The 19,624-nt window shown below is 39.5% G+C and overlaps 1 protein-coding gene across 10 annotated transcripts in view; it reads right to left on the bottom strand.

Annotated features, from left to right (window-relative positions):
• Nucleotides 1-19,624, bottom strand: part of nek9 (NIMA related kinase 9) — a 135,723-nt gene that overhangs the window by 56,396 nt on the left and 59,703 nt on the right. For all 10 annotated transcript variants that reach the window (XM_087140043.1, XM_087140027.1, XM_087140029.1 and 7 more), the window contains 3 exons: nucleotides 8,917-9,025; nucleotides 7,970-8,107; nucleotides 3,445-3,583 (listed from right to left, as the gene is read on the bottom strand). In XM_087140043.1, the coding sequence (XP_086996169.1) occupies nucleotides 3,445-3,583; nucleotides 7,970-8,107; nucleotides 8,917-9,025 (386 nt within the window). The remainder of the gene's footprint in view (nucleotides 1-3,444; nucleotides 3,584-7,969; nucleotides 8,108-8,916; nucleotides 9,026-19,624) is intronic.

Here is a 19,624-nt window from a genome sequence, read left to right as displayed (position 1 = left end):
AGAGGCATGATCAAAATGCAATGTTCTCACTCAGTTCTTGTCCACTATGTTGATTGTTCCATCCATCATATTTATGTGCATGATTTGTTGTGTTTTTGTCATAAAATAAAACATATCCTGGTCTTGTGCAGTTTGTAATTTCGGACAGGAATCTCGAACACTGAGACTTGGTCTCGATGTTTCTGTGCAATAACACGTTGAATCGACTATGCCCGGACAGTGCATTATAAACCTTTCGGGTTATTATTATATGTGTTTATCTATTTTTCTTCAACACATTCAAAATTGTATACTTTGCAATAAACAAGCCCAGGGTTGCTGTCCTTGTCCAGAAGCTTCACATGAATGCACACATTACAAAGTAGCCCACGATTCAGCCAAAGATTCAGGTCTGGGTACTGACTCCTATGGTGACCAAGTTTTTCTATGAATAGTCTGTTGCCACACCGCACGTGAACAGAATGTCACAGAAATATGTTCTTCTCCACCTTCAACGTCTTGTACTCCATTTCGGAAAAAATCTCACAATTATTTCCACCAGCTAAGGGTAAGATTTTAGGTTAATACATCTTACAGATTAATGTATAATATTGTGCATTTTCTACACGTTATCAAAACTCATTTTAATGCATTTAGGCCACAACGATGCCAGTTTACATGTACATAAATATTCGTGCGAGGTTCATGCATGCCTGTCGTGCCTTTCTAACATAACCCAACATAAACACAAAATTTGACCTTACATGTTTCCAAAATTGGCCCAGTTGGTCATGGAAAGAAAATGCCCATTATTCTCTTGTGTTGATTTTCAGGAGATATTACATCATTGTATACCAGTTTCTGGCAAATCTATCTCTAAAACACTAAATGTCGAAATATTTGAAGCCTTTTCCTGAGCACTTTAAATTTAATTTCATTAGCTTCAGCCATTATCCTCAGTCCCAACTAAATTTTTAAAGTTAACAGTACAAAGAAAATTCTGGGCAAAAAAAGGGGACATTTCATGTTCTGTTTGTAACCCCATCCTAAAAGAGGTCTTGAATTAAAATTTCAAATTTAATTTGTTATGATTATGTTTTCCTTTTGCATACTTCAATTGTTCTTTCCTGAGCTTTTGACTTTTCTAGTGGTAAGCAGTGTTCCAGCGGTGAACCTTTGATCTATTGCCTATTCCTTTTGTCAAATAGCCTGCTCTTTCTTCAGTTTATCTCTAATGTTCATGCTTTCCTAGGAGATCACAGGATGCTCTTAGTACACCAGTGTGTACACTCCCAATAAACTTTTCAGAAGATCAGCAGGATGTTGGAACACTTAATCCCTAAACTTCTGCCGAGTGCTCATCTGCCTAGATACTAATCAGTGTTGGAATCGTGTGACTTTTTAAAAGTTGTCCAATGAGAGCCTGAGCTGGTCATGTGGCAAGGGCATGTTCTGGGTGACAGTTTGCCCCAGAGTTTTCGCAAGCCTGGCATTCCAAAGTTTGCTATCATGCTGACTACATGTACATGCCTGCCGAGGTTTGTCTGCATTCTGCACTATTTTTCTTTGGACTGGAGAACCCCAAAATTCAAGTCTTTCCCTTATGTTCATGAGTGTCGGCTCTCTATCATGGGTATTTTGTAAGCTTGAGTTCCTATTTATATCATTTTATACTATTGTGTGTCTTTTCTGGGTTTAGTCACTGTATTTTTCACTGTGACTCCTGATGTAAATTGTGAAAAGAAGTGTACCAATTGATTTTATGAATATATGACGTTGAAAGTTTTGGTATCTAGTAATTTCCACTAGCCAGTAATGTTCTGAGGCTATAGACTTAAAAGAGATGTTTCCTCGGAAAGCTTTGCTTTTACATTTAGCTTAAGAGGTGTTTAGTGAACTATTTGGGGTGGTTTGAGTGCACTTTTCAATCACTTTGACTTATAACTTAGTGGAGGCTGGGAATAAGTTGTGCCCTTCACTGCATTGAGAAATATGTGCATAATTTGTACATAAGTGTACGTCAGGACTTATCGCCTATCATATCTATGGTGTAAGTGATAGACTGACTGTAGTCCTACCGTTTGGACTGATGCTTTTGTAATGCTTTTCCAATGACTATGGTTTATTTGAACAGGGTTTGTGAATATTCGATAGATTCTGATGCGTGTTGAATACATCAGAACTTAGAGATATGAATTGTCTCTTGGTCAAGCTCTAGACTTTGTTTTTCATATATACATATATAACCAGTATGATCAAGAGTTGGAGCTTTCACCAATTGATTCCTACCTCATGATATGTGGGACAGAGAAATGTATTCCTAGGGTGATCCTGTCTAGTTTTAAGATTTGTTCTAAGTCAATGCCTTAGATATATTTTTTCCTTTACATGTTAACTTACATGCAAGATGGTATTTAATTTTGAGGTTTTCATACATGATGTACAGCTACCAAAGCGTGTAACCCAAAGAAAGTCGGTTGTGTTGGTCTGACCTCGTAAATGTTTTTATATTAGTAATGTGGCATGGACCACTATGCTCTCTATCTTAGTTACTGAACTGCATGTTCTGAAAGAGGGTCTGGAGGGGAGTATCTGCAATCCACCTGAAGAGCTGTCCCCAGGCATCTCAGCCACCAAGCAAGTTGTGACTTGCAGACACAGCACATGTACACCAAGGCATCTGTAGCATTAATCACTAGCATCAATCTTGCAAGATCCGCAAGAATTCCTTTGCATTACATTTCCTCTGCTGAACTTTTACTCTTCACTTTTGCCAACTGGCTACACGACATGATGGACTGCTGTTCTGCTACCTTGCAACAACTCGTCGAAACTCATCTCTACATCTAAAACTTTGGTGCCATTTTTTCCCTTGAACTCAAAGTGTATTCTAACTTAACAGGGTCCTGCATTTCCAGTAAATCTCCTATTTTACTTTATGCCATCTGAATTGGTGTTCTCTGGAATCCCTTCGTATTTCTCATATTGATTGACTTGTTTATTCCCTCCAATAAAGCAAAATATCTTTTGTTTGTAAATCCTACATTGTGTGAGGACAAGAGTTTTTCTAATGGGAATTAAATTAATATGAAATTTGGTTCCTGCTATTTTGAAATGTGAACCACGGGTTACATGTTCATCCAAATGTTTGGTATAATGTACATGTTATAGCAGCATTGTACTGAATTTCCATGCCAACAATTCCTCTTTGATGATACATTAAAGAAAACCACATTTTTAAATGTAGCATAATAGCTACATTGTGCGTGGTCTGAAAACTGTACAGGAATTTCCTGTTTCAAAATGAACCCGCTAAAATCTTTGATTCAAACTTTCAAAAACAAGGTGTCAGAGTTAATACATCCACTGCATATAAATTGAAACTAATTCACTCTTTATAGAATTTAAGTCTCATGTCTGTCAAAAACATTATGTCGAGAAACCCATAATAGTTATCCTCTCTACCTGTGACACATGCAGTAAACTCCTCTCCACATGACACTGCTCTGACATTCTGTAAGGACTCAACTTTCTTGGGGTTCTTGTAGCAAGCTGTGTCTCCGTGGCCCAGCTGACCGACCAAGGCTTGTCCCCCCTGCACATTCTGATTATAAAACAACACTTCCAATGATCATTATCAGTGCATTTATCACAAAAAAAGACATCAGAGACTCATTATTATCATATGTACATGTACTTCTCAGACCTAGATGTATGAGCTAATGGAGTCTGAAAAAGCTGAAATTACACACATTGGTCCCATTTAAACACCAATTCTATTCGGTTTTAAATGATTTGAAAATAAACTATTATTGTGTTGCGTGTGTAATAAATCATACATTCATTACAAAATCATGTCTGTACTATGTCTGTATTTTTGAGTTTTATGAAAAATTTCCACAATCTGACTGCTGGCGGGGCTGTTGAGAAATGAAATTTGTATGATGTACCGAAGAAACATTGAAACTGGTATCTGTGGCACAACTCGTTCCGCAACAAATATACATGTCCATATGAACGTGGAGCTGCATGTGCATGTACCGCATACCGGGGATCGATCTGTGTGCTGGGTCTACTGTGCCGCATTATTTCTTTTATGTCTAGAGTCTGTGCTCATTTCTTCATGATTTACAACAATGCCAAAATTGTGCGGCATTGGTGGATGTACTAGAAATTCTGTGGAAGAACCGGTATTGAAATTCTTTAAATTTCCAAAGAAATAGAGCATTCTTCAAGTTCATGCTATCATCTGAGGCTACGCATGCTATGGATGCTTACAGCGCACACACTGTGGAATTTCCTCTCCACGGTAATACATCACAAAAATCAATATTCATTAGATACTAATGTGTTGTGATGACAACAACCATTTTACAATACCGGACTGGACTCCCAGGAAAACTGGGTACAAAAAAATGTGTTTTTATTAAAACAAAAATGTGTATTCCAAGGGATATATTGATATCATCTTCGTCATCATTACGTACATGACAGTCAAGAGCAAGGGACCAGCACTCATTTGGAGACAGTTGCACAGCGTCGGCAACCTGCTTAAGCCAAGTGAGATGGGGATGGTGGCAAGGCCTCCTCCAGGTGGCAGGTCACTGACGAAGATGAAATTGGATAGCTGCGTCGAGGGCAAAACAAGCAGGAGCCGGGGCTTGGAGGCGCTGGACGAGACCAAACAAAGTGTGTCGCCTCCCTGCAACCTCTAAAACGATGTTATCAAGCCCCCTGCGCTGAGAGATGATGGCATTTGAAATGAAGTCAGACCACTGGACGCCCAGTATGCAATGCTGGCACCGCATATGGAAAGCCAGGAGACGCTGTTGATCTCTTTTTCTCAGTGTCCAGGTTTGGGCCCCATAGAGGAGGGCAGAAAGTACACAAGCTCGATTGAGCCTCGCTTCTCCAAAGACGGGTCTAATTGGCCCATGATGTTGCCGGCGATGCCAATTCTGCGTTGGACATCAGTACTGCACAGACCTGAGGTGGTGATAGTACTTCCGAGGTAGCAGAAGGACTGAACAGAATCTACGCCATCAGGGCCATGGGAAACCAGGGCAGGTGAAGGTCCACCTAGGGATTGATCCTTGGTCTTAGCTGATACCGATGTAACTAGCTTCCCGTTCAAAGGTTGCAAGGTGTTCCCTCATCTGTCTGGGTTGTCAATAAACAGCACAGCGTCATCAGCATATAGGAGGTCGGTAAACCTATGATTACCAACATCGATCCCTAGAGATGCCTCACACTGTGACAGAATAGTGTCCATGGCGGCACAGAATACAGTGGGGGCTAGCACACAACCCTACTGGACTCCTGAGGAAATTGAGGAGGGGGATAAATCATTGCCTATCCTGACCTTGGCTTTGGTGTCGGAGTGCAGAGCTTTGATAAGATTCAGAATGGTATTTGGAATTCCCTTTAAGGAGAGGATATCCCAGAGCTGGTTTTGGTCAACAGAATCAAAGGCAGCCTTGATGTCTACGTAGGCGACATTAAGCAGGCAATTGTACTCATGATGGAGTTCAGCGAGTAGACATAATGCAAGAATTGCGTCAGACAAGGAGCAGCTGGGAGTGAAACCTGACTGCTGTGGTCTCTGCAGGGAAACAAGTAGTGGACAAATTCTGGCTAGCAGAATATGCGAAAACACATTGCCAGGAATCAAAAGCAAGGTGATGGGGCGATAACTACTGCAGCCGTCCTTGAACCTCTCCCTTTATTCCTAACCTCCCAAGGGTTGCTGGCCCTAACCTTCCCCATTCACACAAAGTTAAAACACCCATATGGGACTTTGTGCACAGAGGCTGTTGGACTTAGTTTTTCTGAGGTATGCCAAACCCAATGCAAAAGCCAGCTGTTATGGGCCTACCAGACTTATCCCCACAGAATTAAACACTTTACTACTGTTTAATTCTGTGTGGAAGGTTAGGGTTAAAGAAGGGTAGAATTATACCACCCTTCCAGTCTGTCGGAGCCATGTCTGTTGACCACAGGTTGGAAAAGATCTTGTGAAAGAGCTCTGCTTATGGGCACCTCAGCACTCAGTACTCAGAGAAGATGCCATCTCCTGCTGCACGGCCCAATTTCAACTTTCCCATAGCAGCCCGCACTTCACTCAACGATGGAGGGTCGCAGTCCAGATCAGAAACTACAGCTTCAGGAGATGTGGTTGAAAGTGGTCTGGGGGAAGCAGCTGGGCAGTTTAGCGACTGGCAAAAGTGTTCTTTCTAGCAGGACAGCATTTCTTCTGACGAGTTGCAAGGAGAGCCGTCTGCTCTGGAAACCGAGAAAGGAGCTGAATGCTGGCCAACTCCGTGCAAGCACTTCACTGCTTTGAAGGCAGGGCGGAGTTTATTCTGTCTCAGGCCACCTACGGCCTCAGAGACAATGGAGTCATGTGCTACTTTTATTACACTTGGCTCTTCTGAATAAGATTCAATATGAGAAAAGTAAGCATTGTTGGAGTTGGACTATAACAAACAGTTTTTCCAAATCACCTGCCACTCTGGTGATTCTGAAAGAACTGGTCACGCCAATCACCTATGAAATGACTATATAGGTAGGAAAACTGGTTTCTTTGAAAAGAACTACATGTATCATGAGGAATCACAATGTAAGAAGTTTTTCATGTCACCCCAATTAGGAATATGATGACTATCTGAAAACTACTTTGATCTTGAATTTGACCTTGTGGTTCGAGTGTCCTCACAATGATTATAACTCAACATGTTTTGCACAAGATATCCAAAAATTCATTTACAATACTGTTTGCTTTCCAACTTGTTTCGGAGTTATAACACTTGTAAAACGTGATATATGAAATTTGAAGTACAGGTGTACATGTTCATCTGTGTGCAAGATCAAGTTCCAACCACTGAGTAATTGCCGCTTCAGGTGATATTAATGCCCCCCTTGAAAAATTTTCCCCAGCAATTCTCTATCATGCTATGTGCCGGTTTTATGAGATTGCTATGATGTTGCAATTAGTTATAAGCTATGGTACAAAAAGTGAGACATAAACACAGTCATGCTTTATCATTACCTTTAATGAGAATGAGGTATTGCTTCCCATAGATTAGGTATCATTTTAACATTAGATTTCTCTCAACAAAATCTCCTTCAGAGGGCAACAACACAGGATTGTGTTTTTGGTCCAAAGTCAGGATATGTTCTTCTCCATTTCAAGCCAACTCAAATGACCTTTCCAAAGTATTCTTTCTGTTCGAATTTCACAAGACAAGTACTGACTTGTGTATACATGTCTCCATGTACCAGGTACCTATACTCTGCGTAGACCCCTACCATTGCACACTTCTGCTTAATGCAAGTAGGTAAAAAATGTGAAAAACTTTTTGTTTTATTGGAAAGAATTTGTGTTAAATTAGTTCATAAATACATGTATATTGGATGCATATTGGTACATGGCATAGTTACAGAATGAAAAAAACATTTGTTACATAGCCAAAAAAGCAAACGGATGCTCAGAAACCTACATGAATAACAGTAAATGAAAAGTCATTCTTCCAACAAATTCTTTTTAACATCAACTAATTTCATGACAGTAAACTGTCATCACAGTGGAATAACGAACATGACTAGGTCCACACAAACTGTTCAGCATGAAAGTCATTTTTTTTCAGTTTGGTAATTTTTTTTCTAGTGGAAAAAATCCCCAGGCTTCGTAGTGATTTTCACGTAAAATTTTCCACACCCGCATTGCATACACATGCTGGGCAGCTGGTCTACACGGATGCCTGTGGACACATACATGTGCAATGTATCCACAAATGATGCCATGTAAGATGTTTCATCTTTCCAGGCAGCGAGGAAATTTAGCAGCAACTTGAACTGTCACAAGTTTAGTCCCATCCCATAACAAAAGAAAGGCCATAAAAACAAGCATAGCGGACAGAAAGTGAAGTAAATTATTGATAAACAATTTGCCCCATAGTAAAACGAGTTAAATTTCACTACCACAACTTACTGCCCAAGTAAACAGTTCTTTCTCCACAGTTACAGCCGCAAAGTGCAGGTTGCCGGCTGCTACTTGCAATGCTGCGTTACCCTTTTTGAAGATTTCCAGCTTATAAGGTGTTAACCGACCACCTCCCCAGTAGTATACCTGTATTTCAGAATCAACACAATTTATTCATTCTTCATGTGTGTTTTGTGCCTTTCACAGAGTACAAGTAATTATTGTTTTTGTTGTGTTGCTTTAATTTTACAAACATTTTACAGTGTTACCCTGGAAAAAGCATACACTGTAATCTGCTATGCATGTTGGACATATGATTAAGTACAAAACAGAAATACAATATTGGTTAGTGTGATGTTAGGAATACAGCTCAGACATGACACGTACAACAAGCATACACATAGATTTGCAAGGGGTGTAAAAACACATAGCTCACTTGATTCTACATAGACGGTGTGACACTGTAATATATATAGATACTTAGATGGTAACCGCTTTTCCTTGTATTTTTGATGGGAAACATTCTAAATCAAGCAAAATTAAATGCTACACACCTGCAGTACAGTAACGCAACACATTACAGACATTATGCTATCCGGACAGTAAATGGGTACTACAACCCCATACCACATTCACTATGTAAATGTAAGCAGGATCTGATGTTGGGGAAGATTTGGTGGGCACTCACTGAGTTTGGTAATTGGTGTTGTACAGTACCAAGATATTTTATTCAGACTCCATGTAGGGAGGTACAGAGGGGAGGGAATGCATGATATACATGATTTATCAACATCTTTCTGGAGCACAGAACATGTAACACTTCTAAAATTATGGCATTAAATTGATAAGTTTCATCCCTAAAATCAGTTTTTGGGCATAAAAATATGCATACTCTAGGTGCAGTTTTCTAGTTTGTTAAAAAAAATAATGATTTTCGATGGCATTACAGCACAAACCTCACTCGTCTTAGATGTGACAACTGGAATTGTCTCTGTTGCAGTACTGCTTGCTATCCTTGCCTTCCTTGATGAAGCATTTAGTGACCAGACTTTCTTCTCCATGGTTCTATAAAATAAAATCACGGATCAAAATTGTGCTGTCACTCCAAGCAATCTGTACTTCATTGGTTAAAAATGCTTGCGCAAATGCACGGCAACATTACAAGACAACTGTAAAAGTACTGTAGTAATTTTATGACTAAGTCAGAGTCAGTACAACCCTTAAAGCTGCACTCTAATGGGGTTGAAAAACCGATCCATTTTTTACATAGCTCAGCACGTGTACGGGATCAAGTGAAAACGAGGACGAGAATTTATGATTTTTCTAATTCTGCCTCTGTCTCATGATTCCTTCAGATTGTGTGGTTGGCCGTTGTACTAGAACATCCTCGAAGAATCACAGTGTTAGGTTTTTAAGTTCCCGAAAAATGACTGCGTTTGCTGGTAGTGGGTGCGAGTTGTCTGCACCACTAGTGCAGAGTTTTCGGCAGTATGCAGTAAACACTTTGAATTGATGATGACTGACAAGATCAGTCGTCTGGGCTGAAGCAACAACTTGGCCTGAAGACAAGATACATACTCAAGGCGGAAGCAGTACCGAGTTTAGAATTGCCCAGCATAGCCACCAGGACTGGCGCTACTGAACATGCCAATCAGTCTTGTCCAGCCAGACGTTCAAGAAGGGCATAGGAGAAGAGGGAGAAACAAAAGGCTGGGTTTATTTTCTTGGGTTATTGAGCCTTAAATCCTTTTGTATTTCTTTGAAAGTCTGGAGGATATTTTATTTTTAGTTGTAACATGAAGTAGGGGCCCTAAAAGTTTTAAGATTTGTAACTGGACCGAAAACACTTCCTGCCAGGGATTCCGGATCTGGAAACGTATGCTTTGTATGTATGGCTGGGGTCTCCGAACGGGGACAAAGGGAACAGGGCCTTGTAACAAAAGAACGTACTCGGAACGAAAGACCAGGCTGCTGGGTATTACTGACATTTTTTCACTCTCAAAAGTGGAGATAATCCAGCCTTGTTTTGAAACAGTATACCACGGTTTGGGGCATTTAGAGCGAGCGGATTATCACCGGGGACAAAAGTGCTCTACCACCACACCGATGAGCTGCATGCTAATCTGGCCCCTATTGAAAATAGGTCAGCAGCGCACTCAGCCAAGTTCGTGAACAAAAGAAAGTTTTATAACACCGCACAATCTGGGCTCTTTTTACAAGGCTGCAGGCCTGGCTGAAATATTCAGGCATCAATAGATTTTGTCTGTCAGGCTAGCGGGGCCACTAGACAGTCCTTCACGTGTTTGTAAGTGTCCAGTAAAGGAAGATGGGAATTTTTAAAGAATTTTGAAAACAGAAAAAAAATGATAACGAGATGTTCTATGTCTGTTTGCAACAAAACATAGGGCTTTTTCGCTTTTCTTTGAAAAACCCATTGTCGTGATTGCATACCTGCAAAGTTTCATCCAGCTGAGACATATACTTTTGGAGATATAAGGCTTTAAATGATACACCTTTAATGTCACATGACTTGTGTACTGATGATGTCATCATCCCATGAGGTCAATTTTAGTCTTTCACACATCCCCTTCTCGATATCTGCTAACTTTCAACATGCTGGGCCATGTCCTTTTGGAGATAAAGGGCCTTCAAAGGTTAATGTCACGTGACTTGTCTCCTGATGATATCATCATCAGGCAAGGTCAATATACCTTTAAAGCACTCCCTTTTCAAGATATCTGCAAGATTTAAACCCAATCAGACATGTACATGTACTTCAGGAGATACAGGGCCTTAAAGAGTGAACCCTTAATGTCACGTGACTTGTCTCCTGATGACATCATTGTCACATAACGTCAAAGTTCCTCTAAAGCACTCCCCTTCAAGATATCTGCAACATTTGAACCAAATTGGATATACACTTTTGGAGATATTGTACTTTAAATGGTGCACCATTAATGTCACATGACTCATCTGCTGATGGCATTGCCATCACATGAGGTCAATTTCCGTTTCTAAACCTTCCCTTCCTAACTACCAGCAAGGTTTCAACCCAACAAGACATTTACAATACAATATATAATACAAAACATTATACTTACTACTGAAAAGGCACGAATTATATTTTTAAACATTTGTCCCCTTTGGCATTCCATACAATGCAATCTGCTCTCAGCAGCACGTGGTCGGCATTTTGCCAAGTCCCGAGTATATGCCCTACGCACTCTGCGCTGTTAATGTTGCAGGCAGATACTGGGCGTCCACACATACACAGTAGCATATGCACAGCATTGTGTGAAATGGGATTTCCGAGTTGGCAATTTATATTTTAAGGGGGTTTTTGTCGGCAGTGCTTCATGTGTGTGAAAAAGTACACCAGTTATGCACTTCATGCAGCTGAGTCCAATGTTTTAGATGTCCACTCATGCACAATTCACGCTGACATCTCTTACGGTTGATTTTTTACTGAACTTTGAAGACGAAAAGAAGTTTTTATTGTAACTTCCGGTCTGATGACGTCATCAGCCCCAAACCTCACACACGTGTTGACTGGGTAAAGATGATCACCTACATGAATTTTCAGGCAATTCGAACAAACTGTGCCACAGACATTTATTCAAAATTCATTTTTAGGAATTTTTAACCTGTCGCTAGAGGGCGCTCGATAATTAGGTGATGTCATCAGTAAATGATTTGAAGAATACAATACCCGACAGACTAACACCGTTGAAAACAACTTGATACCTATTACCATTTTTAAACAATAGCCCACTTCCGGTTTCGACCGGAAGGGTCATGTAATTTGACCCACACAAGATGAATTCAAGACCACATTTTATCCTGCCACTTGCTGCAAACAGAATGTTGCAGGATTTTACATGGATTTTTATAAATTTAATATATATAAAATTTTTATAATTAAATATTCAATATTTAATAATCATGACATAAATATTTCAGTATTATCTTCAGTTTATAGTTAGTGCTTGCTGTAACTTTGACGACGAAATAGTGCCTTGAAAACGTGTACAAAGTGAATGGGCTGAAATAAATATTTAAATCAATAATAAATCACTTGATGACATCATCATGATGTCATGCTTCGCGGCACATCTATGCAATAGGGTCTTTGCTTACCGCAACTTTGATGAAGACTGACCCTTGCTAAGGGACTAAAGTGCCGCGGAGAAAAACTGTGTACAAAGGCATGGGCACCAGAAGAAAAAGAGGAAGAAGAAGAAAAAAAAACCCCGAACAAAACGAATGCCTTTTTCGCAAACTGCGAAAAAGCCAAATATCCCGGCCCAGCATCATCAACATTGATAACTGACCCGGCAGGAGGTGATTAAGCATATCAATGAGCACGGGTGATTCAAAATCCTGTGGGGAAAATAAGCAGTGGAGTTAGCAGAATGTAACTGCTGTGTGTCCAGGTTGGCCATGTGGGAAGAATTGCAAAAAATAAAAAAAAAATAACTCCAGTTACATGCACGTGTAGGCTACATGATTTTTCAAAGTATGGACTGATCCCAATCCAAATTTTCTGGGGGCAGGCAGACAAACCTGTTTTATTGGGCAGAGCTGTGTTTTTGTGCTTTCTGAAGGGAGGGAATAGAAAAAAATTACTGTGTATTTAAAAACTTGTATGTGCCTGCTTTGCCTACCTCACCCCATTCATACCCTACAATGTCACCCAGATTTGCCCTAAACCTGCAGCCTAATTCTTATACATTCCACGTTTTTTACCTGGGTAATTGTGTGTATTTTCATTGCAGTTTCAGGTACTTCAAGAAGCCTTCAGATAGCACTCCATACAGGATTCTGAGCCTCCTGAAGAATTTGATGCTTCTATAGCATGAGCTCTATTCTGCAGTCTAAAGAAGTTAGCTTGATTTCATTGTGAATAACCAGGGCAATTGATGAATGATAATTGAAGTTTAATGTACTTCGCATGTAAAGTTGAACTTCAATAAGAGCACTGTTAATACAATGTTACTGTTGTAACAAGGAAAGTTAAGTTCCCAGTTTTTTCTTTTTCATTGTTTTCCACTCCTGATAATACATGTACAAGGTTCCTGTACAAGGCAATTTGTAACAGCCCAAGGACTTCTTGAGGTTCGACAGTACATGTACAATTTTGTACATACACATGAGGCTTATACTAGACAGCATTTGTTATTTGAATAATTTCTTGAGTAGGAATTTCAGTATGTACATGTACTTCGCCTTATGAACTTGACAAAATGGTTGTTGCATGATTTTGTCTAAATCAGTCTTTTAGCAGTCATTCATCTGTAAACTTGTATCATTATTACATACGTGTAAAAATATTTTTGTTGCATAGTCCCGTCAAGCTGCGGTTATTTAATAAAAATTTTGTAATTGTTTATGTTTTACTCGATTTTCCTTTTGGATATGGTGAAGAAAATCTTTTAAAACTTTTCTACAGGCAAGTGAACTCAGTGCAGTTGAAGAGGATGTTACAGCCTTTTCCTGCATGAAGACCTGTGATTCCACCAAGGCACCCAGTCAACAATGGTTCAGAAGAAGAGCACTGTTCATAAATTTACATTGCATACAATGTTTACCGTATCTACTGTAACATCAAAAAGATTAGGTCGCGGTCTTTATTTTTCTTTGTATATGTATTCAACTCATAAAAACACAGGTTTCTGTCATAAAAAAAAACCAAGGTACATGGTATTCATAAAGTTCCAAGACCTCGGATTGGCAGGGTGATAATGTAGATGCATTTTAATTTTTTATTTATTTATTTTTTTTTGAGGTCCAAAGAATTATTCAGTTCCTGCACCTCCAATGTATGAAATGAAGGAAAACCACAGTATATGTAAAAACCCAGATAGGCGTACATGTATTTGGGGCCCAATTTGAACAAATCAATTTTAATTTGAGGATTCATGTCTGGAAAAAAATCCACTTTGAGAGCAGGAACAATACAAAGTAAAGGAAAAAGATATGACTATTTTATGTGAGAAACTTCCAAAAAGTAGTTGTTTCGTGATATACATGTGCAAGTTGAGAGCATTATACTTACTTTTTAGGCACGGATCAAAATTGAATGGCAATAGACATAGGTTCTGAAATAATATACTCCTCCACAAATATACATGTATGTACACAAGTACATGCTTCATGCTGGTATGCTTGGTTTATTTCAAGGTATTACATATGTAATCATACAATATTTAATACATGTACATGTACTGTAACCACAGTGTGGATTTGAAAACCTGCTTGTAAAGTTATAGAATAAGTTGACAGCAGTGAGTCGAAAGCAGCAAGTTGTATTGAAGAGAATTAAAAGAGTTGGAATGCACAACAAACAAGATGGTGTGATGTGTTTTCACCTTAGATACAAAAAACAAACAAAATCCAACTGAGGATATCGGAATCCCTTGTACTAGTCATCTACATTTGGATACATTTGGGGAATGTTGTCCATGATGGCAATGGGACTGTAGTGGCATCCAACCTCAACATCACCGAACTGCTTGATGATATGCCGTGTGGCGATATTTCCTGAGTAAAAAATAAAAACACATGAAAAGCTAATGATAACTAATAATGTGAAAAACCAATAATACTATTTTGACGCGAATAAAAAAGTTTGACCAAAAACACTATAAATAAAATATAGGCGTTTGGGCTGGGCTTTAAAGAAACTTAGTCCGAGCAGGGTAGTGACATAAAAATGGGCTTTTCTTTGACAAAGAACAAAAAAACTTGAGTGTAAGAGTGTAACATGCGAAACACAAATATACCCACAGTAAATAAAATCCTAATCAATATTGATCATCACACTCCCCCCAAAAAATCAATAAAATGCATGAACTGTACATACTGGAAAAGAGTGCCCTGGACAGCGTTTCTGCCTAACAGCGCCCACAACTCCACCTACCAAAAAAAACAAAACAAACACCACATTAGGAAGCCCAGTCATATTTATGTGTGGACATAATTACAATGAATATGTAATATTATAATGCACATGGGGTGAAGGTCATCATTAATCCTCTAACAACTTGAATTTACTTATAATCAAATACAGTGAAGACATTGTCAAGAGAAAGACATGGTATTTCCATTTTTTTTCGTACGCAAACGTAGGAGTTGACTCGCAGCCGATCAGTAAACATGTCACGTAGGCCCTGGCTATGTACACATTGAACCAAAAACGTGAGACTTCAAAAGTTGGAATTTCTTCCATGGAGTACATGCAGTAATGAGTGCATAAAATACGTGTACAAAGTCAGGTTCTAAGGTATAACAGCCATTTCAGTGGCAACAAAAACTGTGATTTAGGCCTACCACTTTACCAATCTGTGTTCCAAAACCGATTGTGCTCTTGTCCACCCTAAAGCTGCTGCAGCGTTACCGCCCCCATCGTCATCGGTATGATCCGGCTGGCTCGAAGCGGTAGGCCTCGGCACTGCATATTTCAACTATTTTTTCATCGCCCTCGAGGTCATCTGGTTGGTCCAAATCTGATGAATCTTTGTTGCTGGCCTCAGATAAATCAACTTCTTCCTCGTCAATGCTGTGTTCTTCCCAGACGTCTTCTTTTTTTGGAATTTAGCGCTGTACATCTACATGTACAGTACAGTGTGCACCAATTGAATGCCACCTCTTACATGTACATCATCGTTCATTCATGCATTATGCAGGACATGCGCATGCAAATTGCTGGATGACGACACTGCCATTTTTGCAAAAGGCTTGTTCAGCCTGGACAAAAGGGCCCAAAACTCTGCTTTCTTTCTGACTTAAGAAAATGCAGGAAATGTTTTGTTTGCAAATATTTGTGAAGAATTACAACAGTACATGCACTCCTGCACCGTAGCTGTGGGGACATACTCTCAACATTTCACTTATTTTGTGGGGACTGAAAATGTTGTGGGGACTCAGAAATGTCCCCACAACTCGGTTCAAATTTCCCTAACAAAAGAACTAGTCCCATAACACGGTGAATGCCTACCCATGCTATTTGAGGGACAAAATCACAATTCTCAACTCCGTTTTAGTGCAGCTTTAACAAATACATGTATTTCTATATCAAATCTAAAGACAGGCCCCTTTACAAGCAAGATCCTTGATATATAACCAAGCCCCATCTGCCTTGAGTTGATGGCAGCCCTCATTAGAAAAGAAGAGATGCCGGTGGGAGGTTTTCTAAGTGGGACTCATGCACATGTGAAGACTGTACACGCACACCGAAATTAATTGCAAGTACTCAGTGCATCCAGTGCCAACTGACGTGCATTAACATGCACACACACGTAGTGAGTTCCCACCAAAGGGATGCTGTTGCTCTAAAACACACGCCCTCTCTTGGTCTTGCTTGGAGCGGATAGGTGGCATGGTCTATTCTTTATGAACAGACAATGCAGAACAAAATAACCTGACCAATTTTTACTTGCATGTACAGTGCTGTGCACTGGGCACCAGTTGAAATGGTATCCACCATTCCCCTTCTTCATTCAATGAGGGAATACTTGGGTAAAGAGGTTGCAGCAACACCATGTAAGGTTATCTCTATTTATAACACCTTACTCACAGATTCTGTATTTTGACTGGTCAAAAGGGTGTCATGTGACGCTTGCTGGTTTAACTATTTTTAAGGGATGTTTATTTTTTTATCTTAAAAAAACCCACAAAATTGGACTTTCAAAAATTTAAATCAGATTTTTAATTTTCATAAAAATGTGAGACAAGTTGGTTTAAATGTCTTTTCAAAAGCAAACAAATTAGCTGCATGTTTAATAGTTTTTGTTAAACAAAACAAATTAAACAAATTTGGATTTAAATTAAGAAATTTAAATCAAGTAATTTAATAAAAATCATGAACTACCATGTCTTAGCCTTAGTGAAATGCATGCAGTAAAACACCTATCAGTACATGTACCCTCACAGAAGACACTTCCTTCAGAGAAGTATGTGCACATATACCGAGGATAAAGTGCATACTCTTAAGTTTTGACAAAATTAGAGTTCACAAGAATTTGTTAATAGGGTACTTATACATGCATCAAATGACTGATGAGTAAGAAACATGGCATGAACAACATGTATGCATTCATTTTGCATGCTACATGTGTAGGTACAGCATGCGGAAATTTTACCTTACTCTATGTGCAAAAAGCAGTCTCATTTTGTTTGTGATCCAGCTTCACACAGCAATGACTTAGGCTTGATTAAAAATCACTTCATTAAGGGCATTAATTTAGTGATTCTAACACTACAGGTATAATGACTAACGTTTCTTATCTCAATAAAATATATGTACACTTGTAGAGATGTCAAAGGTTGATGTACACCGATACTTTACCATGTTAAACCATCATGGAGGAAGGACACAGAAGGAGTTTGAACTGCCCAGGCTATAACATCTGGCCAGTTACCGCTTTCTGGCATGGCCGGTACATCCATAGCCAGAGCGCAGTGAATGCTTGCTACACACCATCTGTTTCCCAACCATAAGCCCCTTTGTACTCTATGATCAATGCCACAATTTTTCACTAGTAATCTGCATCCTTAACACGTTGTGCACTGCAGTATAGGAACTTGAATATTCATACCATCAATGGTGCTTGGTATGACCTGAAAACAACATCAAATTTAATGCTTGCACAGTTGCTTAGAGTAGGCTGTGTGCCCTTAGTGTTCATGTGCAGTCATTGCCCTTATCGAATGCTTTCTTCCGGAGTTATTTGGGAATGAATAGCCGAGTTGTTTAAAAGATATTGTGTTTTATTTTAATCATATTTATTACGGTATTTATACAAAAAGGTACAGTACATTGCAATTTGAAAGTTAACACCAAAATGGGAAATCTTTTCACTTCTTTTTTCTCTTCCCAGGGAATTCCTTTTCATTTCACAAATTGTGAAAAAGTGTACCAAAAGTGGGAAAATATTTTCACACCTTTTCACGAAAGTGGGAAAATATTTTCAAAGATTTTCTCCAAATAGGAAAAGATTTTCACACTTTTTCCCACAAATGGGAAAAGATTTTTCACAGATTTCCCACAAATGAGAAAAGATTTTCACACTTTTTCTCACAAGTGGGAAAAGATTTTCACAGATTTTCTCCGGTGGTAGTGAAATAATTTTGCAAGCTTTCTCCATTAAATAGTATTTGTGCATGTACACATCAGGAAGTTTTTGTTCTCTGTGGTTTCAAACATGTGCATCTCTGAATGCGGAAAGCGGAGAAAAATCAATCTGAGACAAAAGCACTTTAATTCTCTGGAATATCCAGAAGATAACTTGAGGAAGACAGCATTAAAATTTCAACGCAGTATGTTTCTCAGTTTTGAGCAAAATACAATGCGACAAGCCAAATCAAAGCTGGATATGGTGGAGGTCGGAGACCAGCACTGAACACTGAACAGCTGAATTACAGTAGATTCCCGTTATGGCGCTCTGAATTGAGCATTATAACTACACAGCCTAGCGTAAAACCAACATGGATGGATGTCCAACATACATGTGCATGTATCCACATGTTGTCATGTATGTGAATCATGTTTACATGTATTGGCAGATGCATGTACATGTACCGTAATTTCGGAAAAAATGCCTTGTATCCAGTTGTCTCAACGTTTTCATGACGGCGATCACCAAAAATCATCAAATCTCCAGATTTGTGGCTGTACAAAAAATCGAGTATGGACATAAACCAGTCAGTTACTATCCCAATTCTGATGCCATATGTAGCCTGGCCTGGTTCATCCAAACACTGGCCCTGTTTGTTACCCCAGTGCTGACTGTGAGAAGGCAGTACGTAGTAGCTAGAAGGGCATCCCGTGTGAATCTTGCTAGTTATGGTACCATGCACGGTGTATTGGGATGAGAACATTAATTTACAACCTCCTTGCCAACTTGACCACTGTATGGACTTGCCATCATTGTGAGTTTCGCTTTCCTGACTGCCTTTTCGAGACTTTTGACGATCCAGTGACACCAATGATAAACAGCCTGTGTGCCGACTCCTCCCCTTCTACACCTCGTCCGCGAAACTACATAAGTGCCCTATTACTGAATGCACGATGTGTACGTAACAAAGGGATCGACTTGGTAACTTCACTGTCCATTAACAATGAACCCAGCATCCTTGGCATCACCAAGACTTGGCTAGGGCCAAGGGGCACTGACTCGATATTAGGCCTGCCTCAGGACTACTCCATCTTCAGAAAGGATCGGAAGGGACGAGGCAGCTGTGTCCTCATCGCAGTTAAAGAGAGCTTGCAACCTGTTCGATTAGACGAACTCCAGACCTCCAACATCGAGCCAATTTGGATCTGTATCTCTGTTCACAAGTTCAAATGGCTAATTGGAGTTTTGTACCGTCCTCCCAATGGAAACACAGCCATCAGTAGATATGCTCCTTGGAATTTGTTCATCAGTAGAACTGGCATTAACCAGTCATGGTATGGTTTTCTTGACATTATTGATGCAGCTCTGAAAGATGCCCTGCCTGTAAAACTGGCAAAATCCAGAAAGATGAACTGTCCCGGGGTTGATGCTAATATAAAGCACCTGTGTGGACCAAAGCACCATCTATTCAAAGAGCCAAGAAGTCCAGGAAACCTACGAGACTGTTCGCAACCGTTTAAAATCCCTTACTCGCAAAGTTAACAAAACT

The sequence above is a fragment of the Acanthaster planci genome, linkage group LG01, assembly GCF_054643075.1.
Source record: "Acanthaster planci isolate LZ-2023a linkage group LG01, COTS_SCS, whole genome shotgun sequence".
NCBI classification, from domain to species: domain Eukaryota; kingdom Metazoa; phylum Echinodermata; class Asteroidea; order Valvatida; family Acanthasteridae; genus Acanthaster; species Acanthaster planci.
The sequence above is the reverse complement of the archived record's forward strand: the minus strand, read 5'-3'. Positions and strand labels throughout refer to the sequence as shown.